The 22,887-nt window shown below is 44.9% G+C and overlaps 1 protein-coding gene across 1 annotated transcript in view; it reads left to right on the top strand.

Annotated features, from left to right (window-relative positions):
- Positions 1–22,417, top strand: part of LOC147903801 (phosphotyrosyl phosphatase activator (PTPA) family protein) — a 28,059-nt gene extending 5,642 nt beyond the window's left edge. Inside the window, exon 2 of the mRNA XM_087401383.1 lies at positions 21,479–22,417. Within this exon, the coding sequence (XP_087257509.1) occupies positions 21,479–21,485 (7 nt within the window). The 3' untranslated portion in view covers positions 21,486–22,417. The remainder of the gene's footprint in view (positions 1–21,478) is intronic.
- The last annotated feature ends 470 nt before the right edge of the window (positions 22,418–22,887 follow it).

The following is a 22,887-nucleotide window of genomic DNA, read 5'->3' as shown; positions in this document are numbered from 1 at the left end:
GCTCTTCTACAGGAAGAGATGAACAGAAAGAACAATGCTATTGGGAAGTCAAATGCTTTGAATGCACGCAGCAGGTCCAAAACACGTGGAAAAGACAAAGAAAGAGAGAGGAGCAAGTCCCGCTCTAAGAGTGATCTTGTATGCAACTATTGTGGCAAGAAGGGACATATTGAGAAAAAGTGTTTTCAAAAGAAGAATGACCAGAGAGCCAAAGAAGGCAAGGCTCAAGGCAAGTCTAAGGGCAAAGAAAAAGAGGAGCTGAATGTTACTTATGTTAGTGACAGTGACAGTGGACATGAGATATGTTTCACCTCTTCACTGGAGGCTCATACACTTCATGCTGGTGATGGATCAGATATGTTTTCCTGGATTATAGATTCAGGTGCTTCCTTTCATGTGACATCCTACAGAAATCTGTTTGTCAGATATGCAGGAGGGCAAAAGGGAGTGGTCTTTCTTGGTGATAACCATGCATGTTCTATCATTGGCATAGGTGATGTCAGGCTTGTGCTTGAAAATGGCCAGCAGTTAATGCTCAAAGGGGTCAGGCATGTTCCTGAGGTGAAGAAAAACTTGATTTCCACAGGGTTGTTGGATGACGATGGTTATCATACCACCTTTGGCAGTCAGAAATGGAAAATCAGCAAAGGGGCAATGGCTATTGCCAGGGGTCCTAAGGTTGATACTTTGTACTCACTTCATGCTGGACATTGTCCGTATTCTGATGTAAATGCCACCGAGCTGCCAAAGATTTCATTGTGGCATAGCCGGCTTGGCCATATGAGTATTAAGGGAATGGAGCAATTGGCTCATTTTGGTTACTTGCCGAGTCTAAAATATTCAGATTTAAAGAAATGTGAATTTTGTCTCTACGGTCGTCAAGTACAAATACCTCATAAGAGAAGGTCAGATCAGAAATTACAGCTCTTGGAGCTAGTACATACAGATGTGTGTGAGATGCCTACACTCTCTTTAGGAGGTTCAAAGTACATACTGTCATTCATAGATGACGCCACCCGCAAAGTGTGGGTTTACACTCTCAGAAAGAAGAGTGATACGTTCAAGGCTTTCACTAAGTTTGTTGCACTGGTCGAAAATGAGACAGGCAAAAAACTGAAAGCCTTACGATCTGACAATGGTGGAGAGTATTTGTCCAAAGAATTTCAAGAATTCTGTGAGGCAAAGGGTATTCAAAGGGTGTTGTCTGCACCATATGATCCTCCACAGAATGGTACAGCTGAAAAAATGTTCAGGACCATTCAAGAGAAAGTCAGATCCATGTTGTCACATGCTGCATTGCCCCACACATTTTGGGCTGAAGCTGTAAAGACAGCTGTGCACCTTATTAACAGGTCACCAAACAAGAGACTATGTGGCGGTGTGCCTGAACAGGCATGGACGGGCAAGCCTCCGTCTTACAAACACCTACGGGTCTTTGGTTGTGTCGCGTATGTGCATGTACGCAGGGAGGACAGAACTAAACTGGATCCAAAGTCTCTTAAATGCATATTCCTAGGTTACGGTGACAAAGGTGAGATGGGCTACAGGATTTGGGATCCCAAGAACAGAAAACTTATACGCAGCAATGATGTCGTGTTTGATGAAACCATCATGTTCAAGGAACCTGTTGTACAGCAGGGACCTTTAAAAGTAACTATTGATGATAACAGGCATCATGGGCAACACGAACAGGCTGTAAATCAGCCACAACAGCAGCATAACCAGCCATTAAATGATGCTGCAGCAGGTCCTAATGGACAGCCAGGTATGGCAGAAGACATCCCAATGGATGAAGCACAGTTAGGTGATCTTCCTGACATGCAAATGCAGCCAGGAGACATGGGACAGCCACCTTATCTGGGTGATGAACAGGCTGGACAGCCAGCTCAAGACGATGGTCATTGGGTTAGAAGGTCAACTAGACCGACGCGGCAGCCAGAAAGATTTGTTCCAGGCATTGATTATTTGATGCTCACTGATTGTGGAGAGCCTTCATGCTACAGAGAGGCTAGGCAGAGGGCAGACAAGGTTCAATGGGATCTTGCTATGAAGGCTGAAATGGACAGCCTTCACAAGAATGGCACTTGGGAATTGGTATCCTTGCCTACTGGTAAGAAGGTACTGCCATGCAAATGGGTTTATCGACTTAAGGTCACACCTGGTGAAAAGCCAAGGCATAAAGCCAGACTGGTTGCCAAGGGGTTCAAGCAGGAATATGGTGTTGACTTTGACGAGATATTCTCTCCTGTTGTTAAGATGACAACACTCAGAACTGTATTAGCATTGGTTGCACATGCAGATATGGACTTGGTCCAAATGGATGTCAAGACAGCATTTCTTCATGGTGATTTACATGAGGAAATTTTTATGCAGCAGCCAGAGGGTTTTACAGTGAAGGGCAAAGAGAAGCTTGTATGCAAACTAAAGAAAAGTCTTTATGGTCTAAAGCAGGCACCCAGGGAATGGTATCATAAGTTTGATACATTCATGCGAACCCAGGGTTACAGGAGAAGTGACATTGATCACTGCTTGTATACCAAGAAAGCTTCAGATGGCAGTTTACTTATCCTCATTTTGTATGTGGATGACATGTTAATTGCTGGAAGATCTCATAATGAGATGAATGCCTTGAAAAAGAGATTGCACCAGACCTTTGATATGAAAGATCTTGGTGATGCCAACCACATATTGGGTATGCGGATACTTCGGGATAGGGAAAAGCGGTTGCTATACTTGTCTCAGAAGGAATATATTGGCAAGGTCTTGCAGAGATTTCACATGGAGGGGGGGAAGAGTATTGGTACTCCATTGCCTCCTTATGTGAAAATCAGTGCTTTGGACAGCCCTCAGACAGATGCTGAAAAAGCTGAGATGTCAAAGATTCCGTATGCATCAGCATGTGGCAGTCTCATGTATGCTATGGTTGCAACCAGGCCCGATATTGCGTTTGCAGTGGGAGTGGTTAGCAGATACATGGCTAAACCTGGCAAAAAGCATTGGAATGCAGTAAAAGGTGTCATGAGATACCTGAAGGGTACACAGGACTTGTGTATATGTTTCGGCAGTCAAGATGCAAAAGTGCAAGGTTATACAGACTCTGATTATGCCGGTCACCCTGATACCCGGAAGTCTACTACCGGATACGTTTTCACTTTCACTGGAGGTGCAGTGTCGTGGGTATCTAGAATGCAGCAATGCGTTGCATTGTCTACCACAGAAGCAGAATATATTGCAGCCACTGAGGCATGCAAGGAGGCTATATGGCTATCTCGGTTAGTGGCAGATTTGGGTTATCCATTGGAGATTCCATTGTTGCATTGTGACAGTCAGAGTGCCATACAGTTGGCACGTAATCCTGTCTTTCATGCAAAGACGAAGCACATAGATGTGAAATATCACTTTATCAGGGAGGTGCTTGAAAACAAGCAAATTAAGCTTGTTAAGGTGCATACAGATGACAATCCGGCAGATCTGTTAACCAAAGGGTTAGCTGCAGAGAGGTTTGCACACTGCAGATCTCTTATGGGTATTGGTTGAGGCCAATATTCTTTCTCTCCTTGAGGGCACACTGCCTTTAAGTGGGAGGTTGTTGGGGTAAAGGCACTGGCCACCCTATGTAAATAGTACTTTATGTTGTACTTTAGTGTAGGACACTTAAGTACACTAAGTACACATTTGTACTTAGATGTACTTAAGGGTTACTACCTTATCCATAATATATATGTGTGTACTTGGGGAGGTACCACTCACTCATTGTGATTATCCCCACTAGTGTGTGTGTGCAGTGAGTCTCCCTACTCCCTACTCTCTCCCTCACAATCTATCAAGGTGCTTGCTGAGTGCTATGCCAAAAATTTCAAAACTAGGACTCAAAACACAAAAAAACTCAGAAATCCTAAGAGACCAGAGATGTGATCAGTGTCATCTATAATCCTGCTGCCATGGCAGCTCTCCGGTGGGATGCAAAGATATTGCGTATCTGCCTTTGATGGGTCATCTCTCACTGTGGTGGGGGGCGTTGTCTCCATGATCTTGGTATCCGGCAAGCCATCTCGAGCGTGACACCTCGGCTCTGAGGGTCCCCTCTAAGTAGAGTTGAGATAGGTTGGACCTCCATCATGTGTGCTCTGGTCAACCTTTGTGCCATGCGTGGTCTTTGTCTCTAGCTCCACAGCTCCGCGTTATCTTTTTGTGCTGATCCACTCCGCCCTCATATCGGCTAGCTCCTGAGAGAGAGAGAGAGAGAGAGAGAGAGAGAGAGAGAGAGAGTTTCACATGCACCCCTGCACTTCGGTGCAATCTGACATGCTGGCTGCACTACAAGTGCATAATAGTTCCCTAATAGGAGATTTTGTTGTATGCTGTGAGTCCTTGTCCAGGGACAGTCAGGCACATGCTACGTAAGTCAGTCTCTCAGCCTTAGGTTACGTTAGACAGATCAGTCCTTGCTCACTCGTACCCACTGGAGAACATTGGGGTAGTGTTTCCGTCTGAGGATTAGAGATAGGTTTAGGTCCAGCCTAGTATAGGAGCCCTTTTGGGCTCTCTCAAGGCTGGAACAAGTGAAGGGAAATGGCAGGGGAAGGGCTGCCTTTATAGGCTATCCTGCACCCCTCCCTAGGCCACCTTTTATGGGGCCAAGGGACCAGCCAACCAGCTCCAAAATAACCAACTAAAAAGTCCGCCATTTTGGCTCAGCCCTTCCAGGCCCACATAAATGGGGCCTTCATTCCCTCATTTCCCACTCAGCTCCCCAAGCCTTCAGCACTCCAATAGCTCCCCTCCAACCTCTTGTGTGCAGCCCTGAACACCTTCGGAGTTGGCCCTGATCAGCCTCAGTCTTTGGCCCAGTTCAGCTTGTTCGGAAGGTGTATACGCAGCACCACAGTTGAGGATTCGGACCAGCAAACGGAGTAAGGTTAGGGTACTGTTTCGGCTGCTATTTACAGCTTTCTTTACAGTTTTGCACAGCTCACTTCTCAGCTCTATATTTCAGTCATCTCTCAGCTCTCTTTAGAATCTACTACTCCTAGCTTTCACTCTCTCACTCATGCAGTAACCCTGCATCCCGGTGGACAGCACAAGCCTCTCCCTTGCCTCGCAGAAGTGCTCTACATTGTCAGTGTGGACAGCATCAAGGTCTCGGTATTGGTTGGCGTTGCCTCTCAGGTCTTTGGGTCTGCAATACTTGTGCTCAGTGTACTCTTTAGAAGCGTGTTTCCTACTCTCTCTATTTGTATCTCTCAGTTCTCCAAGTATAAAGCAAATTCTCCCCTGATTGGGGGAGGGGGGCCTCAGTGGGTACAGGGACCCAATCGGTTGTTGACTCCATTCTCTCTCTACCCTTATCTCCTTTCTCTCTCTATGGTGCATAACGCTCATTCCTCGCTAAAGGTTTAAAGAAGGTCTTGCTGTGATTACACGATCAGATTAAGAGAGAGAGAGAGAGAGAGAGAGGGCTCTTTCTTATGTGCTCTGGTCAACCTCTGCGCCATGCGTTGTCTTTGTCTTAGTGAGATCTGTATCATTAAATCTGCAAGCAAGGATCCCTCTCCTCCTAGGTAGTCAAAGCCCAAAGAGTGTCGGAGAGAGGGGGCATTCTTGCTTCACTCCGATCGTGCTCTCGATAGATTGCTAGGTGCATGCTCCCTCCAATAGACTCATATAAGCTCATAATGCCCTAGATCATGACTATTGGTATATGCATCTCCTGAAGCCTCTATAATAGGCGGGCTTGTGGGACTGTGTCAAAACCCTTCTGAAAGTCTACGAAGCAAGCGTAGACTTTCTGGGATGTGGATCTCGCCTTCTCAATGACTGCTCGTAAAGTGAAGATGTGATCGAGGGTGGGATGCTGTCATCGCAAACCTTCTTGTCCTGCCCGTTGCCATGTGCCTCAGTACAAGAGCTGATCTGTAATACTCCCTCGTAAAAGACAGCAGAGACACTCTCATTTCTTTATGCAATCGCTAGCTCTCTCGTGGAACCTCACGCTCATAATTTACTGCAGAAACACTCATAAGAGCTCTCTCTCTCTTTCTCTCTCTCTACACACAGCTAGGGCCCAGGACAACATGTTGGGCTGGACCCCCCCCGAAGGTATTTTATTTCTTGAAGAGAGAATCTGTTACAAGAGTTCAGCGTAGAGCTGCCTGATACAAAATCCAACGTGAATCCATATTACAAGAGCTTCAAGCTCATTTCAAATTGGCAACATGCCACTTGTCTAAAATCTAGACTAAGTCCTATTACATGCCACTAAGGGCAACTCTGGAGTCTTCGAAGCACTTGGTCACGCAAACCGCCTCCTAGACTCTGATTAGGCTCCCGTAGCGCTTAGGAAATCACTCTTCCTAGTACCTGCAACAATTAATTAAAGCGCACCACCATGGCACCCATTAATTGTTAGCGCTTTGCATGCAAATAACACACTGTGGACTAATTCTAGTCACGGTGGGCGTCCCCACTGAATACATGTGCACACACAACAAATATAAAAATATATATTTATTCTTTGGTTGACCGAAGTCAACGCTCTTGATCATAATTAAGGAGCTTTGACCAAGGGTCGAGGCGCCTTAATTATAGCCAAGTCTCTCCAACCGAAGTTGGCACAACTCTCCAACCGAAGTTGGCACATCTTGGTTAACCGTGGTTAACCCTCTTGGCGCATGTCAAGTCTCGTTGACCGAAGTCAACACTCTCTGACCGTAGTCAGCTCTGTAGTTCTCTGACCGTGGTGATTTGATCTCTCGCTTTAGCAGTGATCTGCATATCTTGGCCAATGTATGGCCTATCATGAGTGTGTAGTAGTTCCTCGTATCCATAGGGTCCGCTGCTTTGTGTATTGGTACAATAGTAGTGGTGCTCCAAGCAGAAGGGGAGAGAGAGAGAGAGAGAGAGAGAGAGAGAGAGAGAGAGACTCTTTGGAAGGCCGATGGGTCTATGAGATGATGAGAAACCTGATACAAAACAAGCTGAAATGGTGGAACTACTAAATGAGCATCAACACCCATACTAAATGCTAAATGTTATATAGTCATAATAACAATGGTGATAAGATCATATCAATATGAATATGGCCATCTCCATCATCACTGCCACCACATTTCATCAGAGTATAAAGTGAAATCTACTCCAGTATCACAGCTACAGTCCCCCCCCCCCTTCTCCCCCCCCTCCTTCAAGGATGGTGGGGGAGTGGTAACATGAAGCCGAAGATCGAGGGCTGTCGGCCGTCTGTGAGGCTATGCAGTCTCTTGGGTGTGGCTCTACGTCTGACACGGGCTATGGGGATCCTTGTCGGTCATGCTAATGTCCCCAAGTGTAATTTGTGCATCCGTCCTTTGTTGGATGTGTCACGTCGTTGGCTTTGGATATGTCCGTGTCGGAGCTGTGCGGGGTGAGAGACTGTGTGGTTGGGCTAGAAAAACGCAATGATCATACACTGAGAAGAGTCTGCGAGGGTGCTCTCGGTGTCTAATTGTCTCATGAATGTAGGTGGCAAAACATCTCTGATCTGGAAAAGAAAGAAAGCATGATAGCAGCTCGGAGCTATCTTTGAAGAGACAGAAGTAGTGGCCTTGAATCTCATTATATATTGGGCATTTGAAAATGAAATGCTCCTTCGACTTAACGTATAGTGTTTTCCATTTTAAAGCTGCGACTTGAATGATTAATATCTCAGATGGAGTGGTAGAGGGATAGCTAATCACAACGACTGGGTGTGTGCAAGGAATTAAGCTGGAATTAAGCTGTAGAGGAGGGCGTTGTTTGCAATTAAGCTTCTACAGAGAATAATTCAAGCTGTTTGCAATTAACCTGTTTGCAATTAAGCTGGAATTAAGACTTATACAGCTTAAACACAAAGTGACATCATTGGAGAATGCAATATGATTGAGGGGCCAAGACGGCCCCCCCCCCTTATCCAGGCTCACTTTATTCTTGAAAATGGAGATACAAGACCAAGGTGCAATGCACCTTCCAAACTGATGAACTCAGTGAAAACCTAGGACCTAGATACAAGACTCAAGAGCATATGTACAAGGTAGACAACAAAAAGGAGGACTCCAAGCTCAGGTTTCAGCTCTTGGCTTGCCCAATCCACAAGGAAGAAGCCTGCAACAATCACCACTTACATCCAACATTAGAGACAATCACTAGTTTCTAGGAAGATAGTAGGAACAACATGAAATAGTGCTGTAAATGAGATAAACTTGACAATACAGGCTCCCTTCTTGACTTGACCCTTTTGTAGATGAAATCCTTGATGCCTCTGAAGCTACCTTGGGCGAGGAGAGTGTGGAAATGGGGCTGGAATGAGAACAGCTTAGAAAAACAGCCTGTAGGCTAGAGAGAGAAAGCTTTTATGGAGTGATAGCTGTAGAGAGAGAGTGCCAATGCTGATCCCAAGGGAGGAGATGTAAGAGAGGAGCTGCTGCTGTTCCAGAGGTGCACAGAAAAGCAGATTTCTGCAAGGGAAATGGGCTGGAACAGTAGAGAGAGAAATTCTGCAGTAGAGAGAGAAAGACTGCAGCAGGAGAGAGAAAGGGGCTGTGGCTGCTCCAGGCTAGGTGAAGGAGAGAGGATGCTGCTGCTGTTCCAGAAGAGCTGAGAGGGGGCAGATTTCTGGAGAGGAGGGGCTGGAACTGTAGAGAGAGAATGTGCTGTTGTAGAGAGAGAAAGTGCTGCTGAGGTGAGAGAATGGCCTGGGGAGAAGCTGGCTGCACCCAAGGAGCTGGAGAGGTTCTGCTGCATCATCCAAAAGGAGGGAGAAGAAAAGTGACGAAATTTTCATGTGTAGAATGAAGGGGAGAGGCCTTCTTTTATAGGCTCAGCCCCCCCCCTAGGCCTAGAGTGGAAGGTGGATACTTGTCCCAGATTTTTGGTGGGCTGCAGTCCCAAAGAGGACAGCCCACAACCTGCCCCAAATCTACCAGATTTGGGGCCAAACACTTGGCCTACATGCCCCGCCACTTGCCATGCATGCTGCCACATGTGTGGGACAGGTGGACTGACCTGCCAGCTCAGATTCCATGTGGCAGTCTGCCACGTGTCAGCTGCCACGTCACTCCCAAAAATCGTAAAATTTCAAAGTTGTCAGAATTTAATTCTGATCGCACCCACGGGTTCCTAACAGCTTAGACTATCTATTGACGTACTCTAAGGTCATAATTGAGCCATACTGAGCTCATTTGTTTGTCGTCTTATCTTGTATCTCCATTACTCTTGGCATGCTGCCAGGCCCACACCCAAAGCTCAGGGAACATTCTCTTGAATGGTTCCTAGGTCGGTATGCAATCTGTGCATTTGATTGGTCCCATGTTTGGGTACTCAGGTGGGGTGTGGTTTCTAGATGTCCCTCTCAAAGAGAGGCCATCACTCTTGTGGGTCACTAATGCCCATAACCCCAAGCAAGGGGGTCCACCCTCAAATGCTAGACCTAGTCCCCATTGTCCGTAACTGAACAGAAGGAAAACATTTTATTTCTTAATAAGCATACTATTGAAAAACAAAAAGAAATAGTACCAAGCAAGTGGATACATGTTGAAGCAGGATGACATTCCCTCCGTCTTTCATTCGGTTGTCCGCAACTGAAATGCTTCCTCATAAGCATCCAGGATTTCAGGACACTCCTGAAATGTAGCTCTGTCCACCCATTGGGCATCGGTGGATGGGAGCCCTCTGAACTTCAAAAGGTACATTTTGCGAGTCGTGCCTCGACGTCCCGTAGTGAAGTTATGCAAAATAATTTGCTCTGGGATCAACAAGATCTCAGTGTCCTCTACTTCAGGTGCATCGTCCAGTGTGGGCTCTTGAGGTGGTTCCCCAATGAAGGGTTTCACCAAGCTTACGTGGAAGACATTGTGGATCTTCCAATGCTCTGGAAGTCTCAATCGGACTGAGACATCATTTATTATCTGCAACACCTGAAAAGGACCATAATATCGAAAGGATAGCTTGAAGTAGATGCGCTTTTTACCCACTTTGGTTTTTAACCGGGCTTTCTCAAATTTCAATAAGACCCATTGGCCTTCTTTCACTGCAAACGCCCTCCGTCTTTTATTTGCAGCTGCTCTTTGTTTCTCCTGTGCCTTTTGAATGGCTGCTCGAACCGTGGCATAAGCAGACTCATAATCCTCCCATAAACGATCAACATACTCACTGACTTTCTCTTCTTGGCGTTGGCGGAGGATGTCCCACTGCACCATTGTATCTCTCTTAAACTCCTTAGGCAGGAAGTGCCTCATCAAGTTCTTCTTGAAGCGCTTCCAGGTGTGGGCTTGCTGTCCGGTGTTGACCATAGCTGCCCACCAGAGTGAAGCACGGTCTTGCATGTGCAGGACGGCAAATTGGATCTTCGCCTTGTCTTCGTACTCGTCCCCCTCAAAGAAATACTCGAGGTCTCGGATCCAGGCCAGCAAGACCTCGGGCTTGTCCTCTCCCTTGTACTTGGTAAACTTGAAGAGCTTATCTCCAAGAGGTACCTTATGCTTTGCATACCTTCGTCTCCGTGGACGTCTCGAAGGAGATGGACTCCGATGACGCCGTCTACCTCGAGGAGGGGCAGAAGAGGATAATCTTCCCTCCTTGTTGGAGTTGGTGTTGTCCGCACGGCCTCTTCCTTGGGATTGGGGCCCTATGTCATGAGTTTCTGCTCGGCTGCTTTCCAGCACTTGAACCTGTTGAGCAATGTTTGCCAAGAGAGCACTCAACTCATGCAGGTTAGGAGGAGGGTCAGGTCCATTGGCTGCCATGATGACAAGATAACTCAATGAAGGAGAGACTCAACAAGAGAAAGCACAGAGTACAGGACCACTGCCTAAGCTCTGATACCAATGTAAACTACTCGGTGCTTTCTATCAATTCAAACAACGGATTTTGCAGAGGCATTTGAATGAGATGATTGCGAGTTGCCAAACATATATACTTGAACTTAAGAGTTTGCAATTAAGCTGGAATTAAGACTTATACAGCTTAAACACAAAGTGACATCATTGGAGAATGCAATATGATTGAGGGGCCAAGACGGCCCCCCCCCCTTATCCAGGCTCACTTTATTCTTGAAAATGGAGATACAAGACCAAGGTGCAATGCACCTTCCAAACTGATGAACTCAGTGAAAACCTAGGACCTAGATACAAGACTCAAGAGCATATGTACAAGGTAGACAACAAAAAGGAGGACTCCAAGCTCAGGTTTCAGCTCTTGGCTTGCCCAATCCACAAGGAAGAAGCCTGCAACAATCACCACTTACATCCAACATTAGAGACAATCACTAGTTTCTAGGAAGATAGTAGGAACAACATGAAATAGTGCTGTAAATGAGATAAACTTGACAATACAGGCTCCCTTCGTGACTTGACCCTTTTGTAGATGAAATCCTTGATGCCTCTGAAGCTACCTTGGGCGAGGAGAGTGTGGAAATGGGGCTGGAATGAGAACAGCTTAGAAAAACAGCCTGTAGGCTAGAGAGAAAGCTTTTATGGAGTGATAGCTGTAGAGAGAGAGTGCCAATGCTGATCCCAAGGGAGGAGATGTAAGAGAGGAGCTGCTGCTGTTCCAGAGGTGCACAGAAAAGCAGATTTCTGCAAGGGAAATGGGCTGGAACAGTAGAGAGAGAAATTCTGCAGTAGAGAGAGAAAGACTGCAGCAGGAGAGAGAAAGGGGCTGTGGCTGCTCCAGGCTAGGTGAAGGAGAGAGGATGCTGCTGCTGTTCCAGAAGAGCTGAGAGGGGGCAGATTTCTGGAGAGGAGGGGTTGGAACTGTAGAGAGAGAATGTGCTGTTGTAGAGAGAGAAAGTGCTGCTGAGGTGAGAGAATGGCCTGGGGAGAAGCTGGCTGCACCCAAGGAGCTGGAGAGGTTGTGCTGCATCATCCAAAAGGAGGGAGAAGAAAAGTGACGAAATTTTCATGTGTAGAATGAAGGGGAGAGGCCTTCTTTTATAGGCTCAGCCCCCCCCTAGGCCTAGAGTGGAAGGTGGACACTTGTCCCAGATTTTTGGTGGGCTGCAGTCCCAAAGAGGACAGCCCACAACCTGCCCCAAATCTACCAGATTTGGGGCCAAACACTTGGCCTACATGCCCCGCCACTTGCCATGCATGCTGCCACATGTGTGGGACAGGTGGACTGACCTGCCAGCTCAGATTCCATGGGGCAGTCTGCCACGTGTCAGCTGCCACGTCACTCCCAAAAATCGTAAAATTTCAAAGTTGTCAGAATTTAATTCTGATCGCACCCACGGGTTCCTAACAGCTTAGACTATCTATTGACGTACTCTAAGGTCATAATTGAGCCATACTGAGCTCATTTGTTTGTCGTCTTATCTTGTATCTCCATTACTCTTGGCATGCTGCCAGGCCCACACCCAAAGCTCAGGGAACATTCTCTTGAATGGTTCCTAGGTCGGTATGCAATCTGTGCATTTGATTGGTCCCATGTTTGGGTACTCAGGTGGGGTGTGGTTTCTAGATGTCCCTCTCAAAGAGAGGCCATCACTCTTGTGGGTCACTAATGCCCATAACCCCAAGCAAGGGGGTCCACCCTCAAATGCTAGACCTAGTCCCCATTGTCCGTAACTGAACAGAAGGAAAACATTTCATTTCTTAATAAGCATACTATTGAAAAACAAAAAGAAATAGTACCAAGCAAGTGGATACATGTTGAAGTAGGATGACAATAAGAAATTGTAGATGCTCCACTCGAGCCGACTCTATGTCTGAGAGATCCGGCCCCCAACAAGGGCTGCCATACATCCCAGCTGGTATGACCAAGGAATCAAATAAAAGGGCCTTGTTCCGAGGGTCGTGGAAGTGCAAGTGGAAGCAGTTCATCTTTAACTTAGCTAGTGAGGCATATCCTTTGCTCAGACGTGCTTGCATCGCCTGCCTCATCGTAAAAATAGGGCGAGAAAAGAGAACCCCTAGGTATGTGTAGGACGAAACAATCTCAACCTGTGATCCATCAAAGGTGAACTGCTCTCTATGCTTGGCTGCTCGAGGATGTATCGAAGATCATAACCTTGGTCTTACCAAGATTTTGACTTCCAAATTATGTGAGCCGCAAAAAGACTGTAATGCATCTAAATATCTCTGGAGCCCCCTTGGAGAGGAAGATAAGAGTATCACACCATTTGCGTATAGTAAAATCTCCCCCCCCCCCTTCGGTGTTTGCATAAATGTCTCGAGCTCATCTATGTAGAGGCCAAACATGAGAGGGGACACCCTTGTTTGACCCCAATAGTATTGATGTTCTCATCTGTCCATCCAGCCCCCGTCTGGACTCTGCTTGAAACCTGCTCATAAGAGCCATGAAAGCCCAAATGATCTTCTGTTGTAACCCAACTCCTCTATCAAAGGCCTTGCAGAAATCCACAAAGCAACAATAAACCCTCTGCTTCCGTGCCCTAACCTCCTCGATGATACACCTGAGTGTGAGTATGTGGTCCATGGTCCCGTGATCATGTTGAAATCCAATGCATAGATCTTGGACATGACATGTCCAATCATGATGGTCGTGTAGTTCTCCGGGCTCATGGAATCCTCTGCCTTGCGAATGGATGGTGTTAAGGTCCAGATGCATGGTAGGATCGGGGCTAGGATATTAAGCTCATATGCAATGAATTCAGTACACAACCCCTCATGATCTTTTGCCCGGCCATTGTGAAGCTTCATCATAGGGTCCTTAACACCCCCCTCAGTGAAGATTTGCATGAGGTGGGACGAGGTGTGTGTGAGAAGGTTAGGAACGGGTTGGTGTGGAATGTTGTATAGCTTGTGTGCATAAGTGTACCAAACCTGTGTGTCTATGAGGGGTAAAGGGGACTGCTGCTCCAGGAATCTCCACCAAAAGTCCTTGGAGTTGTTACTAAATAGGATGTTTAGTAGCTCCTTATCATTACGGCGAACAAAAGCATGCATCTTCCAGTGTACCAATCGATGATACTCGCGCATCGTCTTTGATTTGCTCGGAAGGTTATGTTAGGTATCAAATCTGAGCTGACGGCGTAAAGCCTTGCACTCATCATCGTACCAGCTATTACAAGGGACGGTCCTAGGTGGTGGTGGACGAGTGGAGCGAGTAGTGTAGGGGAAGGGGTCAAGGGCAGCCTCGTGAATTGAGCGAGTGATCAAAGGCACACTGTCCTCTAGTAGGGGGTATGAAATCGATATATGTGAGAAGTGTATAGAGGCGGGCAAAGCATATAGTTGAAAGACTATGGTCGAAATGTATGTTGCGGTAGGTGGTACAAGTGATCAGGGGGTGTAGGTAGTACTACGAGACGAGGAGTGGAGATACAAAAGGTGATCGGCTGCTGGAGGAGGTGGTGCAAGTGTGAAATCAGTGATACGAGAAGCAAAGGCATGGGATCCCATGATGTAGTTGACAACGTTGGAGCCCCCTCCATGTGGGAAGCAAGTGAAACCACTTGAGGAGGGCCATCTGCTGAGACCATTGCAGATAATGAGATCATGCATTCAGCCCAGATGTCCATAAGACGTGACTGGGGCCTGCCTATCAGCTGAGGGGGAGAGAGAGAGAGAGAGAGAGAGAGAGAGAGAGGATGGAGGGGTTTAGAAATAGAGGCTTAGTTGCTTGAACCTGTAATGAAGCGGATTGATTTAGTAACTCTTTCCAAACACTTATAGATTCACTCACAAACTGAAAGCCCACAAGGAGAGAGAGAACTCAGGTTTATTCATCCACAAATTGTGGGGAACACTGCTCGCAACAGAGCTGAGCTCTTCGAGTGAGGTGCTGGGTAAAAACAGCAATCACAGAAGACACTGAGATCTTACAGAACACAAGATTCCACACTTCTCAGTACACGTTGCCTACAAAGGGGCTCAGTGTTTGCCTGGTGGAGTGTCTAAAGATCTCCCCTTTATATAGGGAAGGAGGCAGGGCTAGAGCCCTACAAAATCTGGCTGACTCAGTCTGTGAAACACTGAACTGGTGTTTTTGCAGACACAGACCAGGCCCGCCCCATCTAACAGACTGTAAAACAGGCCTGACTTGTGCTGTTCCTCCACTGACCTAATGCTGCTGAAAGTCTCTACTGTCAGGCCTATAAATATGGCTGGCAGTCCACCTATGGGCAGTAAACCAGCTGGCAACTTGTTGTCCAATTTGTTCTATTAGCATGTGCAAGTATTCTGCGATGTACTTCACCACATCTCCCCCAAGACTTTTCCAACAGAACTCGTTCATAGTCTTGGTGCTTAAGCACTGCCACAGGAGAGCACAATTTGCCATTACGCAATTTAAATTCGGGATGATCCTAGCATGACGTAACATGCAAGTTTGAAACTATGGCTGATGCACCCAGATTCTGCTCAACTCCTGCATTACATGTACCCAATCGTGGCAGGCACTGAAACCAGCCTCCTCTTTTTCTTGACGGACACGCTGGGCTGTGTCAGAAAAAATCTGAGTCCTCTGTGGTTCATCTTGACTTTGATGTTACTCCCATACGGTATAGTGATGCCACTTTCAAAGGCATACATGATTGCCAACATTTCCTGATGATACACATGGTATATGTAAACTGAGCTCTTTGTCTTCAAACTTTCTGCTTGCAAGATCCAGAACAGCTGCCACTTGGTGGCATAAATGATGCAAATAGCACTACAATGTAAAGCTGGACGTGATTGGGATGAGTTCATCAATAACCTCCGAGCCTGATTTTTGCCATTACAGTATATGGACCATCTTCATGCCCCATTCTTCGAGCTGACACAGGGGGCCATGGAGATCTGTCAACCACTACATGAATTGATTCCTGAAGGTGGCTATACATTTTGCAGATAATAACAGATGGGACAGGATGATAATATTTCTCCACTAGCCTGTACTTTAGTCAAGGGACGTTAGGGCAAAAGCAGACCAGTCTCATCCACGTGTAGATCTAGATCACACAAACGAGATTATATAACAACATGCATGTTTAGACAGTAATAGTAGACAGTAATAGCATCTATCAACCTTACAAAAGCAGAAGACAGCAAAACAGGCAAAGTACACAGAATTTACCTTTTAATGAAAAGATCAATGTGTTGACTTTTTCCAGCATCAGTTTTTTGGTCAAAGTTGACTTTTGGCCAACCTGGTAGACCGACCACACATGTCAACCTATAAAAGGCCCTTGAAATTATATTCATCGACAACTACAGCCTCTTGCTCATTGTCAGAATCTAACCCCTTCAGCCCTCAGCAGCAGAAGCTCCAGCGTTAGCCTCAGCAGCACCCTCAGCATCCTTTCCAGCCCCAGCCCCAGCCCCAGCCCCCTCCATATCTAGTGCTTATGTGGGATCTCTTCCCTTCCTTCATCCAGAGCTAGTCCTAGCAATGGATAGTCAGCCATAACCTCTACACCAGCAGATCTACTGGCAGATGCCATGTCAACAGGCTGTATCAGCAACCATATCACTGACTTCAGCTGTCCTAACCCCAGGAACAGGACGGCCTCAGCCACAGGCTGGCCACATCATCAGTTGGCCCCCCTACGGACCATTCAGCCCTTGTTCAGTCAGGTCATTCCAGGAAGAGGCTGGGCCTATTTACATGCCCTCACACCATAGTTACCAGGGAATGTTGTTCCGACATCTGGAACGTCTGGAACCTTGTGAAGCAAGGCGGAACTGGAACGGCATCGGAACGTCACCCCCCTTTTTTTTTTGGCTCTTTGAAAGTTTCAAATGGGTATTGTAGAGCTTATATGGAAAGTTGAAAGCTGTAAAGCCCTCCCATGGGCTTCTCTTGCACCTCCTCATACAGACCTAAGCCCAAGGTATGACCCTAGACCCAAGCCCTCCGGTCTCTATGAATGCAAGTGTTGTCAAACCCTCTTGGTTTCCCGCCTCACCATAACCAAATTGCAAGGCTCCATGATTATGGTTGATGTAACATTCCCTTTCCTTAAACATGGTTTACATGCTCGAAAACAAAATTTGGAAACCTCCTCTTGAGATTGCTTACACTTTCCCATTTTGAACTCTCTTCAGGTCTATCTTTCTACTTAACCACACATTTTTAATATACTGTATGTCTTTTTCTTTTTTATGGCTATCTAAAATTTTGTTTGGTTCATGTGGTAAAGTAGTTGGTTCAATGAATTCAACTAGGACTTCATTTCCATCATCATCTCCTAACTTCCTTTTTAGCCTACTTACATGAAGAACTAGATGTACTGTACATCTTTCTTGTAAGGCTAATTTGTAAGCAAGTTCTCCAATTCTCTTAAGTATTAGAAATGGTCTACAATACCTAGGAGACAGCTTTGGACATTTATTTGTCTTTAGGGATTTTGAAGATTTGGGTACCCTAAGATAGACTCTCCCATTTTCTTCAACCTCCCATTTTCTACGGTGTTGGTTTGCATGACTTCTTGAGCCTTTCTAATGCTATCTTTAGCTAATTTAAGCATTTGATTCATATTCTTAAGAAAGTCTTTGGCTGCGTGAACCTTCTCTTTTTTTAGTCCTATTGCAATTGGGGCTTTAGGTCGAAATCCATACATCATCATGGATGGACTAAAACTTATAGCTAAATGCTTGGCATTCTTCTATGCAAATTCTAATATGGGCAAATAATTCCCAATTAGTTTATCTTTTTCTTACAAATGCTCAAAGCATATCCTTAATGATTGACCCTTTTGGTTTGACCATCACTCTATGGATGATCCACAATGCTCATATTCAAAGTAGTTTCCAACCTCATAAACATATCCCTCCCAAAATGGCTGTTAGATTTGCTATCCTGGTGAGAATTTGCTACCACATTAAATTTTTCCTTCCGATATGCCAATTGGATATCAAACTCTTGCATTATTTCAGCCCACCTGGCTTTTCTTCCTTTAAGCTTTGTCTGATTGCAAATCCACTTAAAACTTTCTTGATAAAAATGATATCAAACTTAGAACCATACAAATAGTGCCTACATTCTTTAAAGCATAAACTGTAGCATACATTTCCTTCTCATATGCTGAGTAATTCCATTGAGCACAATCTAACTTTTTGCTTTCAAAAGCCACTGGGGACCCTTTTATAAAGGTATCATCCCAATAGCAAAATTATTGGCGTTTGTTTTAGTTATGAATGGTTGATTAATCCACTACCTTTAAGACAGGAGCTGATGTTGTAGCTACTTTTAACTTTTCAAAACTCTTCTTTTGAGTTTTATCCCATATGAAAGTTTTCCTTCGCCTTAAGCTGATCCGTAATGCGAATAACAATCTTAGCATTGTCTTGGATGAATGTCCTATGAAATCTAGACAAACCTAAGAACATATTTAATTCTTCTAGGTTTGTAGGATGTGGCCATTCCAACCTGGCCCTTACGTTTTGAGGGATCCATACGAATCCCTTCTTGGGATATGATATGTCCCAAGTACTCTACTTCTTTTGCAAAGAATCCATACTTGGATTCTTTAGCAAAAAGGGAGTCATGTCTAAGCAACTAGAACACTTTTCTCAAATGTTATGTATGAGTTTTCCTCGTTTTACTATAGATAAGGATATCATCTAAGAATGCTATAGAAAATTTCTAAAGCAAATTCTCCTAAATATGGCCTCAAGATGTTGTTCATAAGTGTCATAAAAACTGCATGAGCTTTGACCAAATGTCATTACTCTAAATTGATAATGCCCATACCTAGTATGAAATGATGCCTTGACCACCAAAAGTGTTTGTCACATTGCCAATGATAAGCAACACGTATGGTTTCTATCTTTGTGACCTCAGTGTACTTTTCAGTATCTTTCAGTGCTAATACTTGAATTGTGTGTAGTTTTTTTTCTGAACGTTTTTTGGGGCTTTATCTCACACCTGCTTAATTCTAGGACAGCTCCAAGAAGAATGAGCTTTGTGTAAACATTTAAAGCAAAGATTTTTTTGTGTAGCCTTCAAAGTCGAGTGCTTACAGGTGGTGCCATGTGTCCTTCATTGGACTTTACTCCTTTGGCCCCTACTATTGCACCCTTCAATCAACGCCTAGACATAGGGATCCCCTAGGTCTTAGCCTTTGATTCTGCAAGCACTATCAAGCCCTTTGGTTTCCTGCGTCACCATAATCAAACCACAAGGCTGCATGATTATGGTCGACGTAACAAAGGGACTCATCACGATAGTGATAGCAAGGCACGGTCTGCTCTGATAATGTTTGATTGACCTTGGGTCTTTACTACTATGAGAAGAAGCCCTAGAGAAGCAGTATGACAGAGAGGATGATGACAAGGCTCCCTTGCAAAAGGAAAAGATAGTAGGAGCAAAGCGTGGAAAAGGCAAGCCCAAGGATGACAACTACTCTAAAGGCAACAAGTCAAAAGACAAGGAGCTGAGCTTATTATACACAGGATGTTCGAAGTTTTCTGTTGTTGTGGGGAAAAAGATGAAGGAAGGTGACAAATCCATTGAAGAGTAGAAATCAGATTCAGCAAATGTTACAAAAGAGAGTATGAGAGAGATTACGTCAGCTACGGTATTCTCTTAGAGATGGAAAGAGCTGGATTCGTGGATGGAGTTCCACACATTGCAAACAGTGTAGAGGTTTGCTAGTCTTGCATTGAGGCAATTAACACCGGGAGGCATTCTAAGGAGGCCACAAATAAAGCCAAGGTTCTGTTGGAGTTGGTTCATTCCGACATATGCGGAAAGATGTCAACGACATGTCTTTCAACAGATTATTGAGCCCATGTGCCATGCAAGAAGTGGAAGTAACGTGAGAGTATTTCTCTTGAAGAATCTTCCTTAATGCCCTGTTGGATTTCTCACCATTGGAAACAAACTGAATAACACTGTTTGCCCCCACATATACCTCAAACCTTTCGGCTGACTTTTCTGCCCAAAACTGTCAATAGGGCCCCCCAGCGAGAAAAAATGGGGTATTAATTAATTTCTTTGGACAGGAGTGGGGCGCAGATGTTGATTAATGCAAGGTCTTATTGTTGCGATTGAAGGTCAAATTGATTAAGGTAAGGTAGGGGGCGCGTTGAATTAAGTGTAGTGTTGGTGGCTTCTTGAAGAAGCCACAGAGTTCGAGAAACTTCTGCGCCTGGTCTTATAAGAGGGAGGGGGGGGGGCGGGGGGGGGCGTAGAGAACAAGTGAAGGGGAATGAGGAGCAGGGAGGAGGAGGGAGCGAAGGAGGAGGAGGAGGGAGCGAAGGAGGAGTGGGGAGCTGCGGAAGGAGCGAGCAGGTCGTGACGGGAAGGAGAAAGCGGGAGCAGGAGGAGAACGTAGATTAATTAAGCAATAGAATAGGCAATAGAATATGTTAATTGGCGGGAGTGTCGATAGGTTAATTGGCGAATGGGAGGGGGAGTGTAGATTAATTAATAGGATTTTATTTTTAGGAGCCATTAGGCCATTAGTATGTCAATAGCTTTAATGAAAAATTAGAGTATGTGATGATGCTCTGAATAGAGTGGCTCCTAGTGTCACTCCATCCATCTCCCGTTATTGTCACTAGGGCTGAAATCCCCTTCACCATTACAATGAAGTAAGGATTAGGGGCTTTTATCATGGGTACATCTGCTCCATAAAAGAAATGGCCCACTGTTGCATCTACATGCGCCCCCCTCCTCCCAGGATGCCATGAGGCCACAAGGCTAGCCTGTACGGCTCTATGTTCCGGGAATGTGGAACACATTCCAGGTTTCCCTACCATTAGGGAAAGCCTTTCTCCCCATTCTAGAAGGGGAACAGCGCTCCCTGGTAACTATGAGATTCCACTGGAGCCATGCCGCATTATCAGAAGTCAATGTATGTGGCACTTATGCAGATAGTGAACATCTCTTATGGTGGTGGCAGAAATCTCTGCCCTTGCTATGTGTGAAGCTTTATTCTGTGTCTGGCAATCTTTTTGGATGGAGAAATTTCCAAGCTCAAATCCACACAGTCGATATAGTGTCAGTTCATGCAAAGCATCAATGGTATTGGACGTAGAAATTCCCTATTGCAAATCCAAACAGTCTATATAGTGTCAGTTCATGCAAAGCAACATAATAGCTCTGCTTGTATTGTTGGCTCAATACTATTGATGTATTTTGCCCTCATCCTGTTTTTTTGTTACTAAATGGAGTACGGGCTCATGCAGTATACGCTTTTAGAGCTTTCTAAGGTGGCTAACATAGAACAATGCTTACATCAAGGAATTTGAGCTCTCTCCTGCAGTCTGTGTCTTGTGTGGCTTGAGTGTTCGACCAAGTTTTTAGGAGGCTCTCCCGTGAATGTGTATCCCATGTATGCTTGTCGCTTTACCGAGGCATTGATATTTTGCAATCACAGCTTCTATAAGTATCTATAGAAGTATTTGTAGAACTGTATCTATACTGGCTTCTTAGATGCGACGATAGTGCATTCAAAGTTTTGAAGTAAAAAATTTCAGCTCCTGTCTACCTGGTGCCTTCTGCTCTAGCATTATGAAATTTAATTCTCTGCACACGTCCTTTGTCAGCAATGCAGCTGCCTTTTGTCTTTCAGGGAGTAATTTCTATAACACTTCTGCTCAAGTATTCAGCAATGGAGGCTGGTGAACAAATTCGTGTAAATTGGATGCAGACTCCAACTGGTTAGTCTACAAACAAGTTATTTTCTTTATGTATGGAAGCTTTTATCATCTATCATTACTCTCGACATCGGTCAGGTTGCGAATGGCTGCATATACATCAATGAGTTTCAGTAGTTAGACTTCACCGGAGAGCACTTTGCAGCATAAGACAGTTTACTTTGATACCCAGTATAGTACTGTGGAAACATACAAACAGAAGCCTCCAACAGAGATTCTGTGGGAGTTGATGACTGTAGATGCAAATGATGCATTTATGGAGCTGCCTTCCAACTTTTTCAGATTCCAAAGTTGAGGTTGTTATTGAAAGTTGCCAAAAGGTTACAAAGCTGACGTCATGAGGAAGACAGAGAGTTGAATAACATCTCCCTTATCCTGTGTTATATTTTGTGAAGCAATCTCTCGTCACTCAGAATTTCCCTTCCCAGCCAGTTGGTTTGATCAGCCCAGCTGTGTTCTCTAATTGCTAGTTTTTAGGATTTTTTAAAGATGGGCAGTTTGGAGTGAACTACAGGCATGCCTGTATCATGTTTGTGGTCGAATTTGAAGGCTGAGTCTGACCAGTTTCTCTCTTTAAACTCACCATTGACATGGTTTTGAGTTTGCCCCTTAGCCTGATGAACTAATAAATCACAACACTATGTTCAGGGATGCCAAAATACTTTTTTCTTCTTGTTGTGCACGGATCAATTTGTGGTTTGGAGGTGGTAAAGCAGATTCTTCTGAAGTTGTAACTTTGTATGCCCAAGCTTTATGAATGAAATCTTAAATGTCACGACTTGAAAGTTGACACCATTTGTTCAGCTTAGTGGACTACAAGTTTCTGGAAAAATGCTAGTTTTGTACTGCTATATTTCTTTGTCTGAAGCATGAGGCGATGTTGATTACATTATTTGAAACGATTCCTTCTGTCTTATAGGTGGATTTGCCATAGCATCTACCCGTGCTTACCAATTTTTGCTCAACGGTGAGGTTGAAAATGATTGACATGTGTTTTATTAAGGAGGCTTGATTTTTCATTCTCCACATATGCCCATAGGTGAACAGAAGCCATCCTAGCTCGTTCCAAAGAGTATATAGCACCTCTTGAACAACATTTGATTTTTATATTAATAATTTTATGGCAACTCTTGACAAATATTAGTACAATTTCTTTTTTAAACCTCAAAAACGGTGGGTGTTAATACTTTTGTTTCTAGGAGTGATTCTAGAGGACTTGTACATAGACATGTTTTGCATTTCCTCACTTGCTACCACTATGATAATAGTGGCTTGTTAGTGTGTTTAAAAATTGCAGGAGTCCAATTTTAATGCCTTTCTCTTG

The sequence above is a fragment of the Dipteris shenzhenensis genome, chromosome 3 (assembly GCF_047967505.1).
Source record: "Dipteris shenzhenensis isolate YYH24624 ecotype China chromosome 3, Dip_SZ_1.0, whole genome shotgun sequence".
In the NCBI taxonomy this organism is placed as follows: domain Eukaryota; kingdom Viridiplantae; phylum Streptophyta; class Polypodiopsida; order Gleicheniales; family Dipteridaceae; genus Dipteris; species Dipteris shenzhenensis.
Note: the sequence above shows the minus strand (reverse complement) of the source record. Positions and strands in the feature narration are given on the sequence as shown.